Source organism: Suricata suricatta, chromosome 3 (assembly GCF_006229205.1).
Source record: "Suricata suricatta isolate VVHF042 chromosome 3, meerkat_22Aug2017_6uvM2_HiC, whole genome shotgun sequence".
NCBI classification, from domain to species: Eukaryota; Metazoa; Chordata; class Mammalia; order Carnivora; family Herpestidae; genus Suricata; species Suricata suricatta.
In genome coordinates this window covers 117,239,887-117,264,662 of record NC_043702.1, presented here as the reverse complement: position 1 = coordinate 117,264,662, position 24,776 = coordinate 117,239,887, and the positions used below count along the sequence as shown (strand labels likewise).

General features: G+C 58.2%; 1 protein-coding gene across 1 annotated transcript in view; it reads left to right on the top strand.

The window, feature by feature from the left end:
• CAPN2 (calpain 2) overlaps positions 1 to 24,776 on the top strand; it is a 36,793-nt gene that overhangs the window by 757 nt on the left and 11,260 nt on the right. Inside the window, exons 2-10 of the mRNA XM_029934941.1 lie at positions 3,973 to 4,042; positions 18,281 to 18,399; positions 19,066 to 19,199; positions 19,887 to 20,055; positions 20,657 to 20,740; positions 21,943 to 22,028; positions 22,138 to 22,212; positions 22,608 to 22,768; positions 24,203 to 24,372. Of these exons, the coding sequence (XP_029790801.1) occupies positions 3,973 to 4,042; positions 18,281 to 18,399; positions 19,066 to 19,199; positions 19,887 to 20,055; positions 20,657 to 20,740; positions 21,943 to 22,028; positions 22,138 to 22,212; positions 22,608 to 22,768; positions 24,203 to 24,372 (1,068 nt within the window). The remainder of the gene's footprint in view (positions 1 to 3,972; positions 4,043 to 18,280; positions 18,400 to 19,065; positions 19,200 to 19,886; positions 20,056 to 20,656; positions 20,741 to 21,942; positions 22,029 to 22,137; positions 22,213 to 22,607; positions 22,769 to 24,202; positions 24,373 to 24,776) is intronic.

Below are 24,776 nucleotides of genomic sequence, written 5' to 3'. Positions count from 1 at the left end.
CTGGGAGGGGGTGCGCAGGGCCGGGGGGGTTGCTCGGGGCCTGGGAGGAGTGTGCTGGGCCGGGGCGAGGGCCGGCAGGGGGGTCCGAGGTGCGAGGTCCAGACCTCTGGCCATGGGCCTGCGTCGGCCGCCGGGAGCGCGCCCCTCCCCGTTACTCGGTGCCTGCGCGTCCGCAGAGCGGCTTGGCCCCTCCCCGCCCCGGCGCTGCCCGGGCCGGTCAGGCGCGCCCTGCCGTTAGCAGGCCCAACCGGGGAGCCGCCTTCGGACTCCACGAAAAGTCGGGGGTCTAGGGGTCCGGGGGAAACTTCTTGGAGTCCCGTGGTGAGGCGGCGCAGAGGAAGGGCTGCGGGGAAAGGAGGAAGGTGGGAGGCAGTGCGTGGCCAGGAAAAGTGGGGCTCTAACTCTGCTTCCTCCTGCTGCAGGGCGGGCAGGGAGGGAGGCCTTTTGTGAGTAAGGGCTGTCTCATGCGGCGGTGAATAGATGTGTCCAATCAGAGTTCCCTGTTTATTTTTCCAAATGGGAGCTGGCGAGACCTCGGCCAAATATTTACCCTGATGATTAAGGAAGCACTGGGGAGATGCGGCAAGGGGCCACATGTTCCTTCTCGTTGCGCTGGCCCAGAATCTCCCTGGGGCCTTTCGGAGCCCTTCCAAGCTCCCTTGTTTTGTACCCCCCCCCACCACCACCACCTGCCAGGCCTTGGGACAGCTTGCCCACTGACCCGGGTCATTCACCCCACTGGCCTTGGAGCCCCTGCAGGCTGCACCTTCCCCACCAGACCTAAACCAGCCTTCCTGGGAATCCAGCCTCCAGATTCCTGATGGGAGATTAAGGGTGCTGCCCTGCCCTGCGTCCACTCCTCTGGTCCTCTTGGGTCACCTCCTGTTCCCCCACACCCAGCCTGCAGGTCGAAAGTGCTGTAGAAATGCCCTGAACCCTGAGTTCAATCCTCACTCACCTACCTCAGCCATGTAACCTCTCTGTCCCCATTTCTTCATCTCAAAGAAAACATGTTGCCTAAATGTTTTCCTCTTTATCATTCTTTACCTTTTATTATTCATTCATCCCTGAGCCCTGCTGACTGTCTTCAGGTGTTTTCACAGTTTATATGTACAATTGTATATTACGGTCCTTCCTACTGAACTGGGGGGACCATGGGCCAGTATGTGTGTCATTCACCAAGACCCCCCAGAGCCCAGGAGGGCTCGTGCTCTTTCGCAACATCCATTCATCCAGCCAACAATAATTACTGAGCACATATTAGATGCCAGGCTCGGTCTGAAGGGTCTGGAATACAGCTGTGAACAGAGAGACGGCTATTCTTTGCAGAGTGAGCAAGCGAGTGAATGCAGGAGTGTAATGATAGTTGTGAAAGTGGGCGCGGAGCGAGTGCATTCACCTGACGTTAGCAGAGCGCTTCACTCACAGTGTACACAGTGAACTCACACATTTCGTCACTTAACCCTGGCATTCATTCAGTAAGCATTAACTGAATACCTACTGTGTGCCACGCACACTGCATATAGTTTCTGCCTCTTTCGACCACAAGGGCTAGTGAGGGGAGGCAGGTCCCCCCACAGCTGGAAATTCCTCTAGGGCTTCCAGATGGGAAAGAGGTCCGGAGCCCCTTCAGTACCCCTGCTGAGGGGAGGCTGTTACGGTCCCATTCAGCAGTTGAAGAAATGGAGGCCTGCGGAAGTTAATCTGTGCTCTCTTGGGGGATCCAGGGTAGAGTCAGGACTCTGTCCAGTCTGGGTGAGGGGAGCCCTCGGCTCGCATCTGCCCCCTGCCTCTGCCCTGCCTTCCCCAGCACAGCAGGGGAGACAGAGTGCCCCCCAGATTTGGACATGAACAAGTCATTGGCGACTTGAACAGAGCAAGTGGGGTGCCCGGCTGCTGTGGCCCCCAAGGGGGGCACTGTCGCAGCCACGTTCAGAAGGGTGTCTGTGGAAAGGGACAGTAATGGTGGGCAGGGCTGGACTTGGGGTTTGAGAGGCTGTGGCAGGTGGGAACAGCCGGCATGTGTCATGGGCTGAGTCACGGGGAGGAAGGGGTGGGAGCTAGGCAGAAAGGAGGAGGTGGGGAAACAGGGTCCCCAGGCAGGGGGGCAGGGAGAGCCAGGGCGGCCAGAGCAGGAGGGCAGGGGTGTGCTCCTCCCCAGGAGGGCTTTCCTGGCCTCCAGGGCTGCAGTCACCAGCAGGAAACCAGAGCTGGGGTGGCCGTGTGAGTCCCATTGTTCCCTGAGCACAAACGTCCCCGGGTGGTTCAGGACTCGCTTATACCGCCTCATCTCCTGCCTCTGGTTTGGGAGAGTATCAGCAACTTGTCCTCCACTGACAATAATAATAGCAGGTGACGTCTGCGGAGCGCTAGCCGAGGACACTTACAGAGTCATCTCAGCACTGCCTATGATAGGCACACTTGTCACTCCGTCCCCATTTTACAGATGAGGAAACTAAGGCCCGAAGAGGGGAAGGAACTTGCCAGGGTCCTGGAACCCATCCAAGTGGCGGGCCCTGGGTGCAGACCCGGGTGGTGTGAAGCCAGAGCCCAAGCCCTCTACCGCCTCCCGGGGACTGTCACATCTGATTTGAATTCAGTGCCCCCATGCCGGGCACAAGGTTCAGTTTTCTAAGCACTCTGGGGTGCCACTCTGAGCTTGACCTTCTCTGGAGAGGCTGTCCCTGAAACCTGGTGGAAGTGCCAGCACAGGAAGAGCAGCAGTGTGAGCCCCGGCCCCTCGGCGCCCAGCACCATGTGCAGGTCCATCAGCTCGGGGCGGGGCGGACTCCCCTCAGCACAAGCGCCACAAGCACAGTCTCATCGTCTGTCATTGTCCGTCCCCGAAACAGACCGACCTGGGCACGAAAGAATGTGCTTTGCTGCAGATTTCGGCTGTAGGGCGGAGGGGGCCAGGTCCGATCCGGAGCCCACCCAGGAAAGGCTTCTACTTGACTGGAAGGGGCACCTCGGGAGCTATGGGGTGGAGCCCCTGCAAACCAGGTTTGCCCGAGCTGACAAGCACCCAGATTTATGCCCCGGCTTCCTCTGTGGCTTTGGGGTGGGGTGAGCGCTTCAGAATCAGGAAACACTGAGAGGGCGGCAGGAGGGACCAGACTTGTTTGTTCAACAGCAGCCCCCAAAAGGGTCCTTGCAGGACAGTCCTGAGGTTTTAACTCCCTGGGAGACTTGTTGCTAATCAGAGAGAAAGCACAGAGCAGAAGGAGTTAGCTATGTGCCCATGAGTTCAAGTCCCCATGCCCTCTGTAAACTAGAGTGCTGTGCCTTCCGGTTCTCCACAGTTCTGCACGGTTCTCCACGGTTTCATCTCCTAAGCCTGTGTCCTCACCTGTAGAATGGGGGCGCACCCTTCTGTGTCCCTGGAGGGGGCTCCATGAGATAAAGCACCACGCACAGCCTACTGTACGGCAGGTTCACACGACATGAGTACTGCAAGTGTTCTGGCCCCATGGACACATTCAGAAGGCTAGAAAGTTCCCCTGCACATACCTAGCAGCACCACCAGACAGGGCACAACTAAACACCAAACTGCAGAGTACAAGTTTGCTGGAACTCAGAATCTTGGAGATGAGCAAGGGCTGGGCTGTGAAGGAGGGCTTCCTGGAGGAGGTGGCAATGAGTCATGAAATGTGGTTTGCGGTGAAACAGGAGACAGTAGGGTGGGAAAGGTGCAGGGAAAGAGGAGGGGGGCTGGTGTGGCCAGCAGGGCAGCTCCGGAAGGTGAAGGGAGCCAACTCCTGGCAGAGAGGCGGCACCATGGCCCCAGGAAGGGCGACGTGATGCAGGCTGTCAGCAGCATGGGGCGCTGGGGTTCCCCGGAGCCGGGGTATGAGAAGGACCCAGGGCAGAACTTCTCTGAGGGAGGAGGGTAAGGGGGGACACCGCCTGGTGTCCTGGCCGCAAAAGCGTGTGCCTGGCGGCCTGATGGTGCCCTGTGGGTCTCATTCCCAGGAAGTCTGCGATGATCCCCAGTTTATCGTTGGAGGAGCCACCCGCACGGACATCTGCCAAGGAGCCCTGGGTAAGTGATGCATCTGACACGGCTGTGGGGTCCTGTCTGTGAAGCTGTGCCTTCCCTCCCTTCCTGGGCAGCCCCATGATTTCCATTTCCAGAAGCTTCCTGGAATGTCTCCCCACCCCACCCCCCACCGAGGGGCCCATACTGAGGCTGACAGATGGCGCCTGAGGCCTCCTGTGCCCCCTGCTCTGGGCTGCTGTTGACGTGTTGGCCTCCGAGCCTCCTGGGGGCAGTGTTACTGGTGGCCCCGTGGCGGTCTGTGGGCTGCAGGCTGAAGGCCGGGGGAGGACTCTGGTCTCTGCAGCTCGGGGACCGGGATGGTGACTCAGTGTGAGGGACGAGGAGAGCCGGACACTGTCTGCTGGGAGGAAGTTAAGGCCCCAGGTCGTCCCCAGCTCACGGTGAAGTCACAGTGGTGGGAGGCGGGTTTTGTCGCCACGGCAGGCATGATGTGCATGTACAGCAGGCGCGATGCGCACGTAGGCAGGCGAGCAGGGGCCAGGGTGTGAGCGGAGCCCTCACCGTGCCCTTCGGCCTCCCGAGATCGCGGGAAACTCCCAGCTCGACGGTGGGGCTTGGACTGTTGTTTGAGATGCTCAAGGAATCACTCGTGATAAATATGGTCCCGTGGTCACCGTGGTCACTGGAGCAGATTACTTCCATAAGCCCATGTCCCGCCATTGGCTCCGGCCTGCAGCCCACACAGGGCCGTCGGGAGCAAACCGATCGACTTGAAGTTCACGTCCTTTCCGGCCGGCCGGTACTGTGTGTACCAGACGCTGAGGTGTGACAGTGAAGTCCCTAAGCCCTGTGACTATCCTCAGTGTAAGGTGACACTGAGTCTGGGAGGGAGGGCGGAGCTGGCTGTTCCACACAGGTGCAGACAGTCTGACCCCAGGGCTATTGTGTTAGACCCTGGGCTATATACTTGTGCAAGGGGGCCTGGAAAGTTCCCTGTCAGGGCCACTGTGTCAATCATTAGGAAATTCCTCTTCCAGCTGGTCTGAGCCCTGCCTCTTCATGCTTTGGATGCCTGAAATGCCAGAGCGCATTCTTGCCTTCAGGACCCCACCACTTCCCCCTCCCTATTCCTCTCCCTCCCCTCTTGGCCCCCACAGGATAGAAGCCCAGGGGTCCTTGAGCAATGGGACTTAATAGGCCTGGAAATTGGTGGAGGCCTTGGCCAACCCTCGGGTTCGAAGGATCTGCAGACAGACATGGCAGCTGTCACACCTGGCCTGTCACACCCAGCCTGTCACACACACCTGACCCTCACCCCACACACACTGGCCTGCACCCCACACCTCACCCCAGCCCACACCTCACACTAGCCCGGACCTCACACTGTCCCGTACCCCACACCCCACACCAGCCCGCACTCCATATTTCACACTAGCCCGGACCCCACACCAGCCCAGACCCGACAACAGCCCATACCCCCATACCTCACACCGGCCCGCACCCCACCCCGGCCCACACCCCCACACCTCACACTAGCCTGGACCCCACCCTGCAGCCCGCACACATACTTCACGGTGTTAGGACATCTTAAGAGGCAAATTGCAACTAAGAAATGCAGGCCTTAAGCCTTGTTCAAATACGGCCACGGTTTTGGAGAGGAGACAGGTGCAGCTGACACTCCTGGGTGAGACTCCTGATCTGCAGTGGATCAAATAGAAACAAGATCAAGTGCGATAAGGCCTCTTAAAATTTCCCACTAACTTGTGTTGATGCCTAAGGTGTTTCACAGTAGGTCGGCCATTTCACTCTTTCAGCCCCCCAGGAGGCCCCGGGTTCATGACCATCTGTGAGATGCGGTTGGCAGATGCTCCCCCGACCCTGGGCACCGGGTGATGACTGCCACCAAGTGCCAACAGGCTCAGGAGCACCTGGTCACACGAACACAGGTCACAGCCACGTCTTGTCACTTAGACTGTCGACAGGTCATCACTCACAACCTCCATCTCTTCTAAAATTGGGCGAGAAAGAGGACAAATGGCGTGGCCTCAAAGATCCCCCGAGATGAGGGCCCGCATGCAACTCCCCCAGAACTTGACTGCTAATTAGTATTGGAAATAAGTTTTAATTGATTTAAAAAAAATTTTTAACGTTTGTTTTTAAAGAGCGCATGCAGGGGAGGGGCAGAGAGGGAGTGAAACACAAGAATCCAGAGCAGGCTCCAGGCTCTGAGCTGTCAGCAGGGGCTCGAACTCACAAACCATTAGATCATGAACTGAGCCGAAGTCGGATGCCTAACTGACTGAGCCCCCCAGGTGCCCCTAGATGATTTAAATGATAGTTTTCAAAAGTCATATGTATAATAGGTGCCTTTTAAAAAATGTAATAGACTTTATTTTTTAGTGCAATTTTAGATTCACAGAAGAGTTGGAAAGACAGTAGAGAATTCTGTTCACCCCCCCATCTCACGTCACTCCTGCACTTGTTACATGAATATACACCCTCCTTAAGTTCCTATGCGTTCTTTAGATTTGCATCCTGACTCTGCTCCAGGATCCCAGTCAGTGACCATGTCAGGTTTAGTGTTGTGTCCGGTTAGCTTCTCCGGGTGGCGGGTTCAGATTCTCCTTGCTTTGTACGTATTTTGTAGGATGTCCCTTTGTTGGAAGTTGCAGGTGTCTTTTTAAAAACTAGTGCATGTAGTTAAAAAAAAAAAAAAAAGGACTGGGGCGCCTGGGGGCTCTGGCAATTAGGCGTCCAGCTCTTGATTTCGGCTCATGTCATGATCTCAGGGTTTGTGGGTTTGAGCCCTGCATTGGGCTCCATGCTGTCAGTGCATAGCCTGCTTGGGACTCTCCCTCCCTCTCTCTCTCCCTGTCTCTCTGCCTCTCCTCCACTCTCGAGCTCTCTTGTGTGCTCTCTCTCTCGTTCAAAAAAAAAAAAAGGACTAAAAATTAAGTGTCAGCTGATTTGATGGAGAAAGTAAATACCTTCCCTTCTCTTTCTCAGCAACCCTGGTTTCTTTGCCAGCCCTGTCCTCCCCACCCCGCGAGGCCTCTCCCCTCCTGAAGCAGATGTGAGGGGGCCATGAGTCATTTCCTCCTGGCCTCCCTGCCAGTTATAAACACTCTCTCAAGGGCCTTGCTCCCAGCGACCCTCCTGCCCCCGCTAAGCCGGGAAGTCTGAAGCACTGGGCCTGCTATTTGCCAGGTGCGGGAGGGGGTGTGGGGGGAAGGGGTCCCCTGTCCTGCCCTGCCCTGGCTCCCCAGTCCTGGCTACCACACAGCAGGGTTCCTGACCTTCCTCCCCCCAGAGTCTTCCCCCAAAGGACCCGCCCCATCATTGCACACACTTGCAGGGGAAGCCCCCGAGTGCCCAAGAGTTTGCAGGGTTCCCCCTGCTCCCCGCAGGCCTTGAGATCACAGTCACCGTGCCCTGTGCAGTGCTCCCTGTGTGGTGCTCCCTTGGATTGGATTTTCCTGAGACCACACTACTCACACTGAGAATATGGATACCCCAGTACCTCCCGCACCCAGCACGGGGCCCAGCGCATACCTGTGGCAGCCACGTCCCTGCTCGATCGCCCCTGCAGTGTGCGGGCAGCTGCAGTGCAGACGAGGGGCCCCTGGGATAAGGGTGCTCCACGCCTGGCCAGCGGCTGTGCATCAACGCTGAAGGACGTGGTCCGTGTCTGCACCCTGCTATGGTGGCACGAGCCACGTGGGAACCCTTAAAGAGGGACAAATGCAAGCGAGGAACTGAGGTTTTGATTTTTCAAGTGTAGACATGAAGAGCCTCTGGGTCATGGCTACCGCAGGGTCGGCGCAGCAGGCTGTTGAGTGTTGGGGTCCCGCCTCCCTCCCCTCACCCTCGGGCAGGACGGTCCCCACTGGCCTGCATATCCCCACCTGAGCCCAGTAACAGGTGTAACCTGCAGGTGGGGAGTGAGCACATGCAAGTCTGCACATTGTCAGGCGGAGCTTTGCTTTGGCTCCGCCCACTGGCTCTTTGGGCGAATTCCGAGGTCTTCAGGCCTCTGTTGTCGCCCCCCCCCCCCCCGTGGGGCTGAAGTGACCCCGGCAAAGCTGGCCTGCAGGTGGCATGGCCCTTAGTAGTTGCAGGTTGGAAGTTGTCTTCTGGGACCAGCAGCTCAGGTGAGGCTGGGGGGTGGGGGTGGTCCATGTGCCTGCGTGACTCAGTTTCTCCATCTGGCTGGGGGTCCGCCTGTCCTTGTTCTGTGCTGTGAGAGCCCCCAGGGTTCTGGAGGGGAGGTGCTCCCTCCCGTGGGCCCTGGGGCAGTAGGGACAGGGGAGGAAGGGCGTGGGCGCCCGAGCTGGGACCTCAGAGGAAGCGTACACTCGGTGGCTTCCTCCTCCTGGTCTGGGGGGCAGGGCTCCCTTCGGAGCATCCCTAGTCCAGGCAAGTTCACAGTGAGGCTGGGAACTTCAGAGCTGTGTCCTCAGCCCCCCCACCTTCCTTTTATGGCCCCCCTCCAGCACCAAAGGGAAGGGCCGGCCCTGCCGCATTAACCAGGCAGACAGGTGGGAGTAAGAGGAGCCCTCCAGGACCCCCTTCCCTGCGGCTGCTGATTTAATGAGAAGTGATTGAGCCTCGTTGTGGGGGGCGGTTCTGGTTTGGGGTTGCCCTCCTCTGGGCCGCTCTCAGCATGAAACGGTCACTGGTCACGGAAGAGACGTGCCCGGTGACTCATCAGCCACCATCTCTGGGCCTGGGCCCCTGGTAGGGTGTGCATGTCTCCGGGGTGACCTGGGGGCAGGGTCTCCGATCTGCTGGACACTGTGAACCACAGGTGTGTCTGCAAGGGTCAAACGTGGCCAGAAGCAGCCGAGGCTTGTCAGTTTGTTTAGTGTTTCTATGGCCGTCACCATGGAAAGCACAAGAACAGAGGACCGAGGCAGTGAGATCCAGGTCAGGCAGGATGTGGGACAGCGCAGGGCTCCCCGGCCTCAGTGCTGTGGATGGTGGGGCCGGGTGCTCATGGGGGCTGTGCTGGGGGCAGGGCAGCCTTCCTGGCCCCTGTCCACTAGATGCACCAGCCCCCCAACCAAACCTGACAGAAATGTGTCCAGACAGGATTCCCTGCGGGGGGGGGGGGGGAAGGGAGTTGGTAAAAGTGCCCCTGGGAGTAAACCACACAGGCACGTCAGCCCTCCTCCCCGACAGCAGGCCCTATGAGAAGCAACCGAGGGTGCTGCTGAAGCTGGGAGGGCTTCCTGGAGGTGGCAGGCTGGCCTTGGGCTGTCTGCTCTGTCAGAGATGAAGAGCTGCCTCAGCCTGTGTTTTTGAAGCACGTGTGCGTCACAGACACATATGTGCTCACGGTGACACGGGCCCTGCCCGCACAAATCTTCCATTCTCTGGGGAAGTGCCACAGGCAGCCATGTTGTGATGCGAGGATCCAGAGCTGGGACAGGGGACGAAAGTCCAGTGTCTCCTGGACTACCCACACTTTTCTGCTTGCAGAGGTTGAGGGCTGATGGTGGAGGCAGAGAGGAAGCACCCAGCAAGACCACCATGTTCCCCTCTTGGAAAAACTCCCAGCAGTGCAGGTGTTAGTAATCCACGTGGTCCACACCCCACAGGGGGCCCCAGGTGACCTTGGCCATGAAGGGAGCTGACCTTGAGGACACAGGCAAAGGCCCAGGGAGCACAGCCCTGGAAATGTACTGTTGCAGCTGTGTCTGAATTCACCTTTTCAGAAGGGCCCTGAAGGAGCCATTCATAAGGCAGCCAGGGAGGCTGTGTCCCTGGGGAGGCCGTATCCTGAGCTCAGTCTGTGCGGGGGGTGGAGGGTGGGGGGCTACCCAGAGGAGTGAGCCCTGCTGGACACAGACAGGCCTTTGTTGGGGTCCAGAGGATGGGGCGGTTGGGCTCAAGGACCCAGGGACGCGCCCAGCCCCACTTTTCCCAAGCAAGTTAGGAGGGAGGGCTTCCCTGGAGCCGGAGAGCAGGTGCCCAAGGGCAGGCCAGAGAGACCGGCACCAAATAGTCCTTGGACATGGGAATCAATACAGGAAGTCTCTCTGGGCAGCACAGGACGGTTGTGTTGTGTAAGGGGGTCCCCCACCCTCATTGTCAGCTGCCTCCCCTTCTGGGGCCACCGACCTGCCCTCAGAGACATTACTTATCTGCAGTTCTTCAGCCAGAAGAAGGCATGTACTCCCATTCCACCTTCCTGCAGAATGTTTGGGGTTCATCTCTGAAGCCCCCCTGGGAACCCCAGCTTCCCTCCTTCATGTGATCCTAACAGCTTTCTGCCCATCCCCCCCACAGCCAAGAAAACCCAGGATCAGAGAAAGGAAGAAATGTACCCGGGTTCACACACCATGAGTGGGGGCGGGCTGCAAATCCAGGTCTTCAAATCCTGTGCTCGTCCCCACCCTCCCCTGGCTGGGCCCTCAAGTCTGTGCCAGGACCTTGCCCTTCCCTTCCGGGGGTCCCTGAAGGCCCAGCATGGAGCAGGATTGGCAGGGGCCGTGCTGGAAGGACACACCCAGGCAGAGCAGATGGACCGAGCAGCTGAGAGCCAGAACCTGACGGGAACCAGGGAGGGTGGAGTCTGCACAGGTGCCTCCAGAGGGTGATGGAAGGTGACAGAAGGAGAAGCAAGGGAAGGGCACATCCCCTGGAAGGCAGGTATTGGAGGGAACAGCGCACACACAGCCTTGAGCATGCACACCCCTTGCAGGAACCCAGAGGTCAGGGTCTCTGTCTGCCTAAGTGAAAGACCAGGGCGAGTCTGCACACACACCCCTCCCCCGCCCAGAAGGTTTCTAGAACGCTGGCTTTCTAGCTGTCCCCCGCCTGACCTCAGACCCCCAGAAGCCCTCCAGGGCTCCTACCCCTGGTCCGGTCTTGGGAGGCGAGATGAGGACTCTGTGCTGCTGTGGAAAGAAGTAGAGTCGTGTCTCGTGTGTTCGGGGAAAGGGACTGAGTCTGTGGCTGTCGGGGCGCCAGGTAGGAAGCAGGCCAGAAAGGGCCTCTCAGGCCTGTACCAGCCGAGTGTCTTCCGGGACAGCAGAGGATGGGCTGGGGTTCAGCTGGGCATGGGGTGCAGCGGGAACCCGGATGTGGGGAGAGCCAGTCTGTCCAGCCTGTCGTCAGACCTCTGGGCAGGGCCTTGTCTGCTTCTGTAATGATGGACATGTTCCAGGACCTGTGGTGGCCGGCTCAGACACTTGTCCCTGCCCATGGCCAGAGCATTGCACAGACCTGGGCAGGCTTTGGGCTCCCAGGATGAGGGGGTGAGTCAGGGCAGTAGACGAAGTGCACGGAATGTGCCAGCATTTGCATATGCTTCACCTCAGTGGGGCCCAGCCCCTCCCGAAGTGCACACAGTAAACCCTGTAAAGAAAAACAGTCCAGAAGGAAGAGTGTGTCGATACCCAGAGAGAAAGAGGCCCGGATGTTGTCAGAAGGACCTTTGCTGCCAGAGGAGGGCCCTGCCTTTAGGGCCGACGCCAGACTGCCATGGGAGCCTCGCCAGACCCCCAGGGAGAGCTGGTTCCGAGCACTCCAGTCCAGGGCACCCTGCCCGGTGGATCGGCAGCCGATGTACCCTCCCTGAGCAAGCCAGAAGGGTTCCAGGGCCGGATAAGTGGGAACCATATCATACCCCATAGAATTACTGGAGAGCTCTGAGCAACCTCCACTCCTGACCTGGTTAGCTTTGCATGTCCCGTGGAAATGCACTTGACCGTAGAAATCATTTCTCAAGGAGTATCTGTTAACTTCTGGACAGGAGTAAGCAAATGGATTAGCTGTTCTTACTGATGATCAACCAGTTCTTATGGGAGGCCTCGACTGGAAATAATCATTTTCATTTGGAATGACTGATACTAAGCTATTTTTCTTATTCTAACGCATGGCATAACCAGCTAATCCGCTGAGGGCAATAAACCAGGGTTTGTGTCAAAAGACACATACAAGTCATCTGAAAATGACTTCAGTTTATGAAGACGGGATTTTAAGGGGCCCACGGTGCTCCCCACTCTCTCCCGTGTGCCTTTTTCTCCTTTCTGGCACGTCCTACGTGTGTTCTACGCCCTGCTCTGGTTTACTTAACCTCTTGGAGGTCGGTCTGCTCTGTGGACGGACGACCAGGGCTCTAGGAAATGACCTGTCCTCCCTCCTTGGCTCACGTGAGTGTGTCCACGGGTGACTCCTGCTCCTGGAACTTCGGGGTCACCTGCTCCACATTGTGTCCGTGCTCACAGACAGGTGGGAGTGGGTTTCCCACGGCCACTCCGGAACCACACAACCTTGACTGTGTGATCTCAGAGGCGGAAATGGTTCAGGGTAACTCCTCTTTATATTTCATTTATGATGAGGGAGGGGAGCACTTTTCAACATTCAGGGTTTTTTTAAATTTCTTAAAGTAATCTCTGTGCTCAGCGTGGGGCTCAAACTCACGACCTCAAAATCAACAGCCGCTGCTTCACCAACTGAGCTGGCCAAGTGCCCTGAATATGGCTGAGACACTGGTTTTTCCTTTTCCCATTAACCGCTTATATCTTTGTCCATTTTTCTATGGAGCTTTCATTTCGTTATTTACTAGAAACGTTTCTATGTAACAAGTCGTCTGGGACCTGAATAGCAGATATTTTTCCTTGTTACTTTTTTTTTAAATGTTTATTTATTTTTGAGAGAGAGACAGAGAGCGAATGGGGGAGGGGCAGAGAGAGGGAGACACAGAATCTGAAGACAGGCTTTAGGCTCCGAACTGTCAGCACAGAGGCCAATGCAGGGCTCGAACTCACAAACCAGGCACCCCTCCTTGTTACTTTTTTAGTTTGACTTGATCATGATTTTTTTTTTTTACCATGTAGACATTTTTCTTTTTTACTTTAATGTTGTTGAATATATCACATGGAAGGTTTATGGCTTCAAGGACACCTGGCTGGCTGTCGGTGACACACTTGGCTCTTGATCTTGGGTCCATGAGTCCAAGCCCCACCTTGGAGGTGGAGAATCCTTAAAAAAATTAAAAAACTGTAAAATAAAAAGGTTATGGCTTCCAAGTTTCAAGTCGATAGCCTGTCTCCACTGGAACTCGCCTATTGTCTTACAGAATGTCTATGGATTTATCAAAATAAATTTGTAGGGCACCTGGGTGGCTCAGTCAGTTAAGCATTCGACTTTGGCTCAGGTCATGATCTCTTGGTTCATGAGTTCAAGCCCCGCGTCAGGCTCTATGCTTCAGGTTCTGCCTCTCTTTCTGCCCCTCCCCTGCATGTGCTCTGTCACTCTCAAAAATGAATAAACGTTAAAAAAATTGTTAAAGATATATGGTATAAAGACACAGGCAGTGAATATATAAATAAATGGCTCAATTTACCACATTTATATCTAAGTCAATAATATATTAAAATATATGCTTATGATCCATAATTGTAAATGCTTGTATATAAACATGATCCCGTTTAGAATTTATCCCTATGGCAAGATGAGCTAGAACTTGATTTTTATGTTTTGATGTCTGCTCCGCCATCCTGAACTGGTGCGGGACTCCCATATCTGCGCTAAACTCCTGTGTCTGGAACCATTCCTGTGCTTGGTTCTGCCATTTATCTCATTCCTAATGCACAAGCTCTGTGCTGTTTAATCAGCGTGGCTTTATGCCCATTTTCATCCCCAACAGAGCTAGACCCCCTCCCATCCAGACTTTTTTCTGACTACGCTTCACCTTTATTTTCCTTTATAAACCTTAGGTCAGCTAAGTCCCAAATTAAAAAAAAAATCCTCCTCCTATGTTTACTGGGATTGCAGTAAAATTATGGACTGACTGTGGTGCCTGAGAGCTCAGTCATCGGTTAAGCATCCTTCTCTTGATCTCCGCTCAGGTCATGCTCTCACAGTTTGTGAGTTTAAACCCTGCATCGAGCTTTGCACTGACAATGTGGAGCCTAGTTGGGATTCTCTTTCTCTGCCCTTCCACTGTTCATGCTCTCACTCTCTTGCTCTCTCTCTCTCAAAATAAATAAATAAAACTTAAAAATAAACTTAAAAATAAATTTATGGCCTGACTTAAGAGGGAGTAGCATTTTTACAATGATGACTCTTTCTAGCCAGGAATATGGGCCATGTTCTAAATGGGGTAACTGATTACCTGAGCCTCTCTGGGCAGGAGGGTGCACTTGGAGTCCGTTCACATGTGTGAACCACTGACGAGGGACTGAACACACAGTCAGCCGTGTCTCAAACACAGTTGGACACACAGCGTGGGCTGGAAACACTGTGATCCTGGGAGGAGGTATCAGCAGATCCGTGGCAGGAGGGGGACTGATTTAGGAGGTGAGTCAGTGTCAGGATTCCAGCCCTGAAAGTGAGTGGGTCCTACACACACAGATGTCACCCCAGAGGGGCAGGGCCCGGTGGCGGTCAAGGGACACAGCTCGACACGGCTTCTTCCTCACGAGAAGGAGCCGGGAAGAAAACCCCTCACTCCCCCGCCTCTCTTCCTGTGCTGAGGTGCTGGGAGCCCTCAGTTCCATCATGGAGGCAGAGCAGTACAAAGGTGCAGACCGGACTCGGGAAGGCAGCCACAGCAGCGGGCACTCCTGTCCAGCTCACCCCAGGCAGGCATGTGATGACCGTTGTCTCTGCCCCAAGGTCAGCAGAGGAAGTGAAGACGAAGTCATCAGCAGGTGACGAGTGTAGACAGACTCTGTGCCTGCCAGGAGTCGTGTGACGCGCTGCTCGGTGACAGTCCCCTGGGTAGGCTGGGCGGCCATCCACCCTCACTCCGACAGAGTTCCTTGTGCAGCTGGAGAGGATGAGGAAAGAACTACCTGCTAAACCCCAAGCCTTACAGGGAATCCAGTCACCCACAGAACCGCACGCCTGTGTTCTCCCTTCTAGGCCCGTCCGTGTGGAGCAAGGCCTCATTCCTGGGAGGCCTCGTCACTGGAAGATGCCCTCCAGGGCTTTCCTGGGGCTGAATCGGTCAGACCCGCAAGCCAGTGCCCAACCAGCACCCCTGTGCTGCCCCGCCGGCCTGGTCTCACCCCCACACCGGCTCCACTGGTCGGTGAGGGGAAGGCATCTGGGGACTTTTTCACCACGTCGCCGCTCTGGGAGCAAGGCCCGCAGGACCGGCCAGGGAGAAGGCAGGTGCTGAGCTGACGGGGAGGACGGGCTGTCTGAGGCTGAGGCTGAGGCCAGAGGCCACAGAACAGCTTTACCACAGGGTGAGAGGCCCCACGGGGACGAGGCCATCCAGAGCGCAGGCAGGACGCTGGTGAGATAGCACTGTGCCGCCAAAGTCTGCAACCATCAGGTCCTCTCTCAAGGACAAATGTCCCCACGACTGTATCCTGTGAATTCAGTGCCTTAGAAACTCGCACCTGTTTGCAAGGAGGCCGTGTGAGCCCCACGGGGAAAGCCTCGCTCAGACTGACCCGATGGCCGCTCGTGACGGGACTTTGGCCAAGCCACTAGGTCCTGAGGCCTCACCCCTGCAGCTGTGATGGGTCTGGGAGTACCTGCCTCCAACTGCCCCAGAGAGGAAAGGAGAAGCCGCTGCGCTGACCTGGGTGGAGCCTCGGCACAGGGCCTGGTGCTCGTGGTGGGTCCACACGGACGAATCCGGTACAGAGGTTCTGCCCCTGACACAGAGCAGGCTCGCCCAAGCAGGAGTTTCACAAAGGAAGGAAACGTTCAGGGACCCGACAAATAAAGTAGGATTGTGGGTGCTCGAGACGGCCTTGCAGAGAGGGGCCTCCCCAGCCCCAGAACGGGGGCCGCTGATGGGAGGTGTTTCGGGTCTTCAGATGTAAAATACTCCGACCTGTTTATCGTGCTCCTGGTGCCGTTGTCTGGAAGGCGCGGCCTGTGGCCTTCGTGGCCTGCACTGCGGCGGGCGATGCATTTCAGCATCTCAGGAGCTCACGGTGTCTGGTGTTAAGATGTGATGCGGGCTTCAGGGAGCTGCTGGCTTGTTACCCCATAGTTTTAAGTTTAGGCTCCCGCTGGGTATTTCTACTGGGGTCTCTTCTGCGAGAAAGGAATCAGACCTTCTTAATCAAAGTTTCGTTTTTTTAAACAATACCCAGGGTTTGATTTAGAGGATTTGCTTTCGAGAGCTGCCTGCCATCTGGTATACAGGCCCCCTGAGCTGCAGTTTCTTCCTCCCAAAAAGGTGATGCTAATGAGGGTAATCTTCCCACAAGACTTACACATCAATGGTGCAGCGAGTTCTCCGTAAACAGCAATGACCCAGAACACCGGCTGCGCTCCCTGCTCACTGCTATTAAGAGCATGAGCTGGAACTGAAGCCTCTCTGCCCCTTCCGGGATTTTCCAGAACCTTCCAGGATCTTCCGGGATGTGTGCCTTGAAGCAAATAAGTCGGCGTCTTAAAGCCACAGGTCCACCTAGAAAACATTCTCAATGACGCACCATTAGATGGGAATAGCCAGGCACTCTCTCCAGAGGGCAGGGGGTGCAGGGAAGGCCAGGGGAGACCTGCAGGAAGAAAACCAGAAGCCACAGAACATGGCCATGACTCCTGGGATCTGGCAAAAGCCTCCAGGTCCGGTGCTGAGCGGTAATCTGAGCAAGGTGTGTGGTCAGCACTGACCTAGATGTCAGGCCAAAGAAACCAACAGCCAGTGCCACCATGCAGAGCCGGTCCTCCCTGCGCCCAGTCCTGTCCCAGAACAGAGCACCGCCAGCCGGGACCTCCGAGCAGCCCTGCCCCTCAGGGCCCGACGGCCACCCTGAGCCTCCCACCCACAGACCCGGCGCTCTTCCCAGGGCACTCAGTGACGCGAGGCGGTGGCTGCATGGGGAATGTGGGAGCTCTGGACGCCCTCTGCGCGGGCCCTCACTGTCCACGAGCCTCTCTGCCTCTGCGTGGTGACAGACCCAATCCAAGCACTGTGCAGAGTCCCAGAAAATCTCAAGTTCGCTCAAGAAGAGTGAGAGTCACGGGCATGTCCAGACTTCCACAGAAGGACCAAAGCAGTAAGAGGCCCCAAGGAGGAGGGGTGCATGAAGGGGCCTCGTGACCCCTGGTAAGTGGTGGGGCTGTCCTCCAGGTGGAGGGGACAAGGTCTGAGTGGGAGAGCATGGTGCTCCGAGATGGCCAGGAGAGCGTGTTACTGACCAGGGGGCACGCGGGCTCCATCACCAGCCGCAGGGGCTCCTCGGCCCCCTCCCCGTGAGAGCCAGAACCCCCTTCCCCACCACGGCCAGATTCCCTCCCGAGCTCCACGTTCTCGACACGCCAGACAGTCTCTGCCTTGGTCTCCACCGAGGCCTGGGTGACCCAGAAGGTTGTCCCTGAGATCTGACAGGTGGAAACACCACAGCTTGTCAACTCTGACCTGTGGCTGTTTCATCGTTGGTGGTGCATTTAACCCCATGTCACCCTGGCTCCAACGCAGAGGCCTCCATCATCCTCACAGAGCACCAGGAGGGACGGTCTCATTGAAGAACGGTCAGGATACCGAGTTGTCGACCAGAATTCAGAATAGCTCAGTGAGCTTCAGGAGTCTTCTCAACAGACATGTCACTTAGCATACACCCAGTGTCGGAACTCCCCCTCCCAAGCAGCTCTGGTTACTGTCCTGGGAGCAGGGGGAGCATGCGCCATCCTGTAGGAGGAGGCTCAGCTGGCCTGGGCCTTCAGGGGTGAACATGAGCCCCCACCACTCACTGTCATGTCCAACCACATAGGACGGTTGTGGTGCTTGCGGGCTGGACCTGCCGTGGATGCCAGGCGTGTGTGAGAGCTCACATACGTGCTTCCATGACACCTCAGTCACCCATGGGCCACAGGATGGGCCCGTCGACTGTCCCCACTCTTGTGCCCCCACATGACGCCCTCCCACGCCCCAGAAGTGGCTTCCGTGTGCCCTTGCCCCCGCACCTGCTCCGGCCAGGCACTCACCCTTGCCCCAGTCATACCCTGCCGGCCTTGCCTCCCCACCTGACCCTGTCCACCCGTGTGTGCCCTGTCCTCTGATGGCCAAGCTCATCAGTGAGTCCTGTGCTCCCAGAAACGTCCCCATCTTCACACCAGAGGCTCCTGGCTGAGCCCTCCATGGGCCAGGGCAGGGGTGGGGCTGGGAGGTCTTTCCAAGTCCCACCCACCCAGGCTCCCTCAGTGTCCTCAAACATTGCCCCACGCTCTGAGCTGCCCCTCAGTGGGGACTGTCCATGCCGGCCCATCCTTGGCTTCAAGCTCCAGAGTGGGGACACCATGTCTGAGGTCCTCCTGGCACTGAGACCCCTTCTAAGAGCTCTATGCTGTTCCCAGGTGACTGCTGGTTGCTGGCGGCCATTGCCTCCCTCACCTTGAACGAAGAGATCCTGGCTCGAGTTGTCCCCCTAAACCAGAGTTTCCAGGAAAACTATGCTGGGATCTTCCACTTCCAGGTGACTTAGTGGTTGGCTCAAGGTTCTCCCAGCAGGTTCTGGGGGCTAAGGACAGGGGCTGGGGACTAAGGGCAGGTGCTGGGGCCTAAGCGCAGGTCCTAGAAGCTAGGAACAGGTCCCCTGGCTTGGTCACATTTATCAGACCCCAGTGTTTGGTGACTCCTAGGACCATGGTGTTCTACAAAGGACTTTGAGAGACTGCAGGACTCCCTAGTCTGCCCCTGATGGGGGACGAGGATAGCAGTGGGGGGCCTCTTGGGACTTTCCAGGAGGGAGGTAGAGCAGGGCACTCAGGAAGTAACCCCCAGGTTCTAGAACAGCCTGTTTTGGGGCCTGGGACAAAATAGTGAGGTGATGTTCTCTATCTCCTTTGATGTTGGGAAATGAGAATGTGAGGTGGGGAAGAATGCCCAGAGTAGGGGGGCTCAGAGGGAAGGGAAAGGGCCTCTGCCCTCCATTCCGCAGCGAGGGCCTGCCTCCCAGGATGGGCTGCCGGAACCTGTGCTGAGGGGCCACTGAGGCCCAGGGTCCCTGTGCTGGCCCCCCCTGGTCCCCCTTCAGCCCCTCCTCCCGCCCCCCTGCAGGCCCCTCCAGTTCCCCCTCCCATCCCTTCCAGCCCCTCCAGCCCCCCCAGCCCCCCTCCACCCTGTGTCTGTGCGCCCACAGTTCTGGCAGTACGGCGAGTGGGTGGATGTGGTCGTGGACGACAGGCTACCCACCAAGAACGGGGAGCTGCTGTTCGTCCACTCGGCAGAGGGCAGCGAGTTCTGGAGCGCCCTGCTGGAGAAGGCCTACGCCAAGTGAGTGACCCTGCCCTGCTTTCCCGCCCCGCTGGCCCCTGGGGATAGGGGGTGCTGGTCAAGGAGTGCTTTGGTCAGAGTTGGCCAAAATGACAGTGATAGCCATTCCTAACCACGTGCGCTGGGACAGGCTGTGGTGCTGAGTACTGGCCTCGGGAGGGACCCTACTTCCCCGATGGGTCACGGCCAGGTCATGTCATGTTTTTGTCAGCCAAGGGCAGCATGGATTCTGCCAGTGTGTACACTGCAGACGGTGCTGGGCGTGGTCAGCGGGACAAGGGTCCTGTCCCTGCAGCCGCTGCTGGGAGGAGGGCCAGGGCTGGCGGGAGAGCGCTTCTCAGTTCCCGCCGGCCCAGATAGCACAGCCAGGAGCTGAGGGTCGCCCCCAGGCGTCAGGAGCAGCGTGCATGTGGAGATGCTTGCATCGCTGCCCTGTGACCTGTGTTGAGCTGTAGGTGCCAACAGCCCGTGAGCAGGCCTGTCCTCTCCTGTCAGGACAGACGGACTGACAGGGTGGGACGTCTGACCAGTCACCCAGGTCCTCTCATCCCCGAGGTTCTAGGGGATCTTTGGGCAGCCCAGCCAATGGGTCTGAGCAGAGGGTCCCTGGGAACCACCAGCGAAGGAGGCACGGGGGGAGGGGCAACAGGGGGGGACACAGGGGCAGTGGCTTCCTTTGCCCCTCAGGATCAACGGCTGCTACGAGGCGCTCTCAGGTGGTGCCACCACGGAGGGCTTCGAGGACTTCACTGGGGGCATCGCCGAGTGGTATGAGCTCAAGAAGGCACCTCCCAACCTGTTCAAGATCATCCAGAAGGCTCTGCAGAAAGGCTCCCTCCTGGGCTGCTCCATCGACGTAAGTCCAGGCCCCTCCTGCTGCTCTGGCCACCTCGGGGCTCAGGGTCCTGAGAGGCCGCAGGAGGCGTCCGGAGGGACATCTCCTCGAGGTGGCCTTGCCGCACGGCCCCGCAGAGGGAGGGAGGGTCACACTGTGTCCCGTCCTCAGGCGTCCTCCAGGCAGAGGCCAAGCCCACTCTGGAGCCTGGTGCCCAAACCTCTGGGCGACTTGTTAGAAAACAAAATCCTACCCAGCAAATTTGAAGGCCTAACTGGCTCCACTAAGTGGTTTGTGAATGGGGTGGCTCCCCCATCCAGCTGGAGGGAGAGGTGGGGGGGGCGGCCTCGGAGCTGCACAAAGTGGAAGGTATTCATCGGGGGGTGGGGGGCGAGATCAGCTGAAGGACAGGCCGTTCAGGAGGTCGCATTCCCTTAGGGAGAGGGGTCTCGTCCCACAGTGGCCTCTCTCTCTGGGGCCCAGAGTCAGAAAATCCCTGACTGCAGGTGAAGACGGCGTGTCGGGGGAGGGGAGGGTCCAAGAGGGGCCTGGTAGAGAGACCAGAGGGAGCACGGGTGAGGGTGAGGCCACTGCATCCACCTGATTCCTCCTGGGTTCTCAGATCACCAGCATGGCGGACTCGGAGGCCATCACCTTCCAGAAGCTGGTGAAGGGACATGCGTACTCGGTCACCGGGGCCGAGGAGGTGAGGCTGGCCAGGGTTTGGGGGGGCGTTGTGTCCCTGACATGGTGGCCGGCTCTGCTGGGCGGGTAACTGCCCAGGAGGGGTGTGGTGGCGGCCGCATTCCCACGGACTTGGACCCCTGAAGCCGAGGGAGCCTGGGCAGGGCTGCCCGCCAGTGTCGGCCTCCACTGGCTGCATGCCCATCCAGCTCCCGCACTCCTGCTGTGCTTGCTGGGCGCCACCTTGCTCCCCAGAACCAGCTACCTGTGTGCAGAGGGGTGCAGACCCTTCAAGGTGCCTTTGCGTTTGACCTCACAATAGCATTAATTCCTGTTCAGACCAGATGACCTCTGGCCAGTGGCCTCAGCAAGTTCTCTTAAACTGCCCCCCCTCCGCCCCTGTCCTTTCACTCTGGAGATGGTGATGACACTGCCCTAAGGCTGCTCCCCCGCCCACGGACCCCCATCTGCCTGCACAGCGTTGCTAGAAACATGCAGACACGTGAGCAGCCAGCCCCACTGCCATATACAAACCTCACGTCTTCTGACATGTCCAGGCTCCGTTTCTTTTAAACCTTGGGTTTTTATTCTCTTCTCTCCCCACCCCATCCCCCACGCATACGTTGTTTTATTTTGAAAAAGTTCACATCTATGGAAAAGTTGGAAGAATAGCGTGATCCGCGCCCAAAGGCGGTTTCCTTAGACTCAGCGCTTAGGATTCCGCACACATTTTCTCCCTGAGCTTCCTTGTGAGCCGAGTGGAGCCATCACGCTCTGCCCCTAAACACTCCCAAGTCACCTCCCATGAATAAAGACGTTCTCTCACATAGTGCCAGTTCCAGCACCAGGCCAGAGAAAACAAACATTCATCCAGCTGCGCCATCTAATCCAGTCCGTATTACACGTTCCCATTGCTACGAAACACCCTTTGTAGCCCCGCCCCCCCCCCATTCACTGGAGATCCAGGTGGTGCACCTGCCCCTCAGCACCTTGTGCTCAAGACAGGTGGGGAAGCGTCCGGCCTCCTGAGACTACAGCACCACAAAGCTGAGGTTCAGGATCAAAGAGCCATGTCTTCCCAGGGTCCAGCCCGTCTCTTTCCTGACCCCCTTGTAACATGAACCCGACCCCTCCTGGCTCAGGGAGAGGGGGCCTTGGGCCCGAGCAACCCAGGCCCAGCTGGAACTCAGTGTCCCCCTGCCCCTCTCTGTGCCCCATCTGCAGGTGGAGAGTGCGGGGAGCCTGCAGAAGCTGATCCGAATCCGAAACCCCTGGGGAGAGGTGGAGTGGACGGGCCGGTGGAATGACAAGTGAGGAGGGGAGGGGGCCCCGGGGTCCCAGATCCAGGGTGATGTCTGCCCAACCCCGCCTCTGCCCTGACACTGGCGCTGACGCCCCTCCCATCACCTGGTGTTCCAGCTGCCCCAACTGGAACAGCGTTGACCCAGAGGTGAGGGAGAGGCTGACCAGACGGCACGAGGACGGAGAGTTCTGGTAAGCTTGCTGGGGGGTCTGCCTGGTGGGCTTTAGTGGGGCGTTAGTGAGACTGTTGTCGGGGACACAAGGGCACGGGACTGTAAGACCCTGAGTGAAACCGTCCCTCTCCACAAGGGGTGTACTCGCTGAGCCACCCCGCGGAGATGCAGGAGGGGGTCCTGCAGGCGTGTCCATGGCCCGACAAAACCCCGGAAGGATGGAGCCTTCTCCCAACCGGTTCCTAGGGTCATCCCCACACCTTGAGGACTTGGCTCACAGGGTCACCAGCGGGAAGGAGCTGGAATCCGAGCTGCCCGACCCTCAACGGCTCATGGGCTGACCTTGGGTGGAAGGTCAGGGTTTGTCAGTGTGCCCTCCTGTGACCCAGGCGCCTTTGTCTCTGCCTCCACCAGGATGTCTTTCGGCGACTTTCTGAGGCACTATTCCCGCCTGGAGATTTGCAACCTGACCCCTGACACCCTCACCAGCGAGTCCTACAAGAAGTGGAAACTCACCAAGGTGGACGGGAGCTGGCGGCGGGGCTCCACCGCGGGCGGCTGCAGGAACTACCCGAGTAAGGCCCCCCGCGCTGCCAGGACCCCCGGCCCAGTGCCCTTGTCGGCGCTCACTTGGCCCCCTGCCCGGCCAGACCCACATGTGGCCTCCCCTGCCCTAGGTCCCCTGTGCCGTGGCCTCTGCCACCCCTGGTGAGGCCAAGCGTGGTCCCAGCTCATGCCTATGGGCCACTGCACCTGCATGAAGCCCGGGCAGCCCACAGGGCCACTGCACACCCAGGCCCTGATGGTCGCCTACAGCCCTCTATCTCGCACTCCAGGCCTGGCTCAGATGGGGTCCCTGTTCCCTCCCTCATTGACCCCCAACCCTTCTGCCTTGTGGTCCAGGGCTCCCCTCCCCCTGAGCCACAGAAATTGAGTCTGTGTGACATCACACATCGGCCCTGGGGACCATCCCAAGTGGTTTATGCACGTTGTTGCTGTCAGCCCTCACAAGCCTCCACTGTGGGCGCACGCTGTCATCACCATCTTTAAGACAAGGGACTGCCACTTGGAGAGGCTCAGTGACTTGCCCAGGGCCACACAGCGCACGGGGACATGATGCAGGCAGTCTGGCCCTGGAGCTAGTCCTCAAGCACCATCTACAGAGGCACGTCATGGTCACGTGCGGATTCTCCAGAGGCGACAAAACGGGCTCCAGCGGCAGCCTGGGCCACGGACAGGTGGTCAGATGGGGTCTGGCCAGCACCTCGAGTTCTGGTGCTTTCAGTCCTTCCCCTCCAGTGTGCGGCCACCAAGTGGCCATTCCAGAGGTGCTGGGGCAAGCCACTTGCTCTGTCTGGGGAAGGTGCTAACCACCTGGGTCTTTGCGAGCCCCTGGTTCCTACCGTACTCCACTCCACAGCTGTAGCCAAAGGCAGCCAAACTTCAGAGACTGGACAGAGCTGTGTTCTAATAAGGCTTTTTTATAGAAACAGGCAGCCAGGGGTCCTGGCAGCTGTCATTTGCCGAGCCCAGCACTAGACGATGCCCTTATTTCCCCCAACACAGAATTTTATCCTGTTAGGTGGCCAAGGTGACTGTCACCGTTCTCCTTGGACGTTCATGATGCTCAGTCCTTCCGTAAATGGGCTTTGGAAGTGGGGGAGGCAGATACACCCTGGGGGTGAGCACCCAGCCACAGAAAAGGAAGCGAGACTTGCGCACAGGATGTTCCCCGCTCGGCCTCGGGATTCACAGAGGGGATGCGGAAGCGCCCCAGCCCAGCCAGCCAGGCCTGGGGAGGGGCAGGGCCTACAGGGGCTCAGTTCTAATGCAGATGAGCCAGCCTGAGGGCGGGTGACGAAAACTGTGCAATGTGGGTCCCTGTGATGCCCAGGCAAGTGCTGGCCAGCGTTCTCCAAGCCCCCCAGTACCCTCTGCCCCTTCTCCGTGCAGCCCTGCTGGGGGGTGGCAGCCCCGCGTCCTCATGACCCAGTCCCCTCTGGTCGCAGACACGTTCTGGATGAACCCGCAGTACCTGATCAAGCTGGAGGAGGAGGACGAGGACCAGGAGGACGGCGAGAGCGGCTGCACCTTCCTGGTGGGCCTCATCCAGAAGCACCGGCGGCGGCAGAGGAAGATGGGGGAGGACATGCACACCATCGGCTTCGGCATCTACGAGGTGGGGGCAGCATGGGGCCCAGAACTTCACATACGACCTGCGGCGGCCGGGGGGCCAGTGTGAGGGCACGTCTCAAGGTCCGGGCAGCAGGTCTGTGTCCCCGGAAGTGCCCGGCACGTGCCCGGGCCCCCTAGTCGCTTTCTGGGGAGTCCATTCTTTATAGGGGCCTCCTGTCTCTTCTGATACACCTCCTCCCCAGGCCTGGCACTCTGCTTATCCCGCCAACCCCCAGGGAACAGAGCCCCTGCCGGGGACACCCAGAAAGCAGGAAGTGCTCCAGGGGTCCGGCTGGGACCAGCTCAGGACTGGAACGAGCGCTCTGTACTGCCAGCCGGGGCCTCATTTGAACCCGGTTAGAGCAAAGCTGGGCTTAGCCAAGGGCATAGGACAGCCCCCCCCCCCCC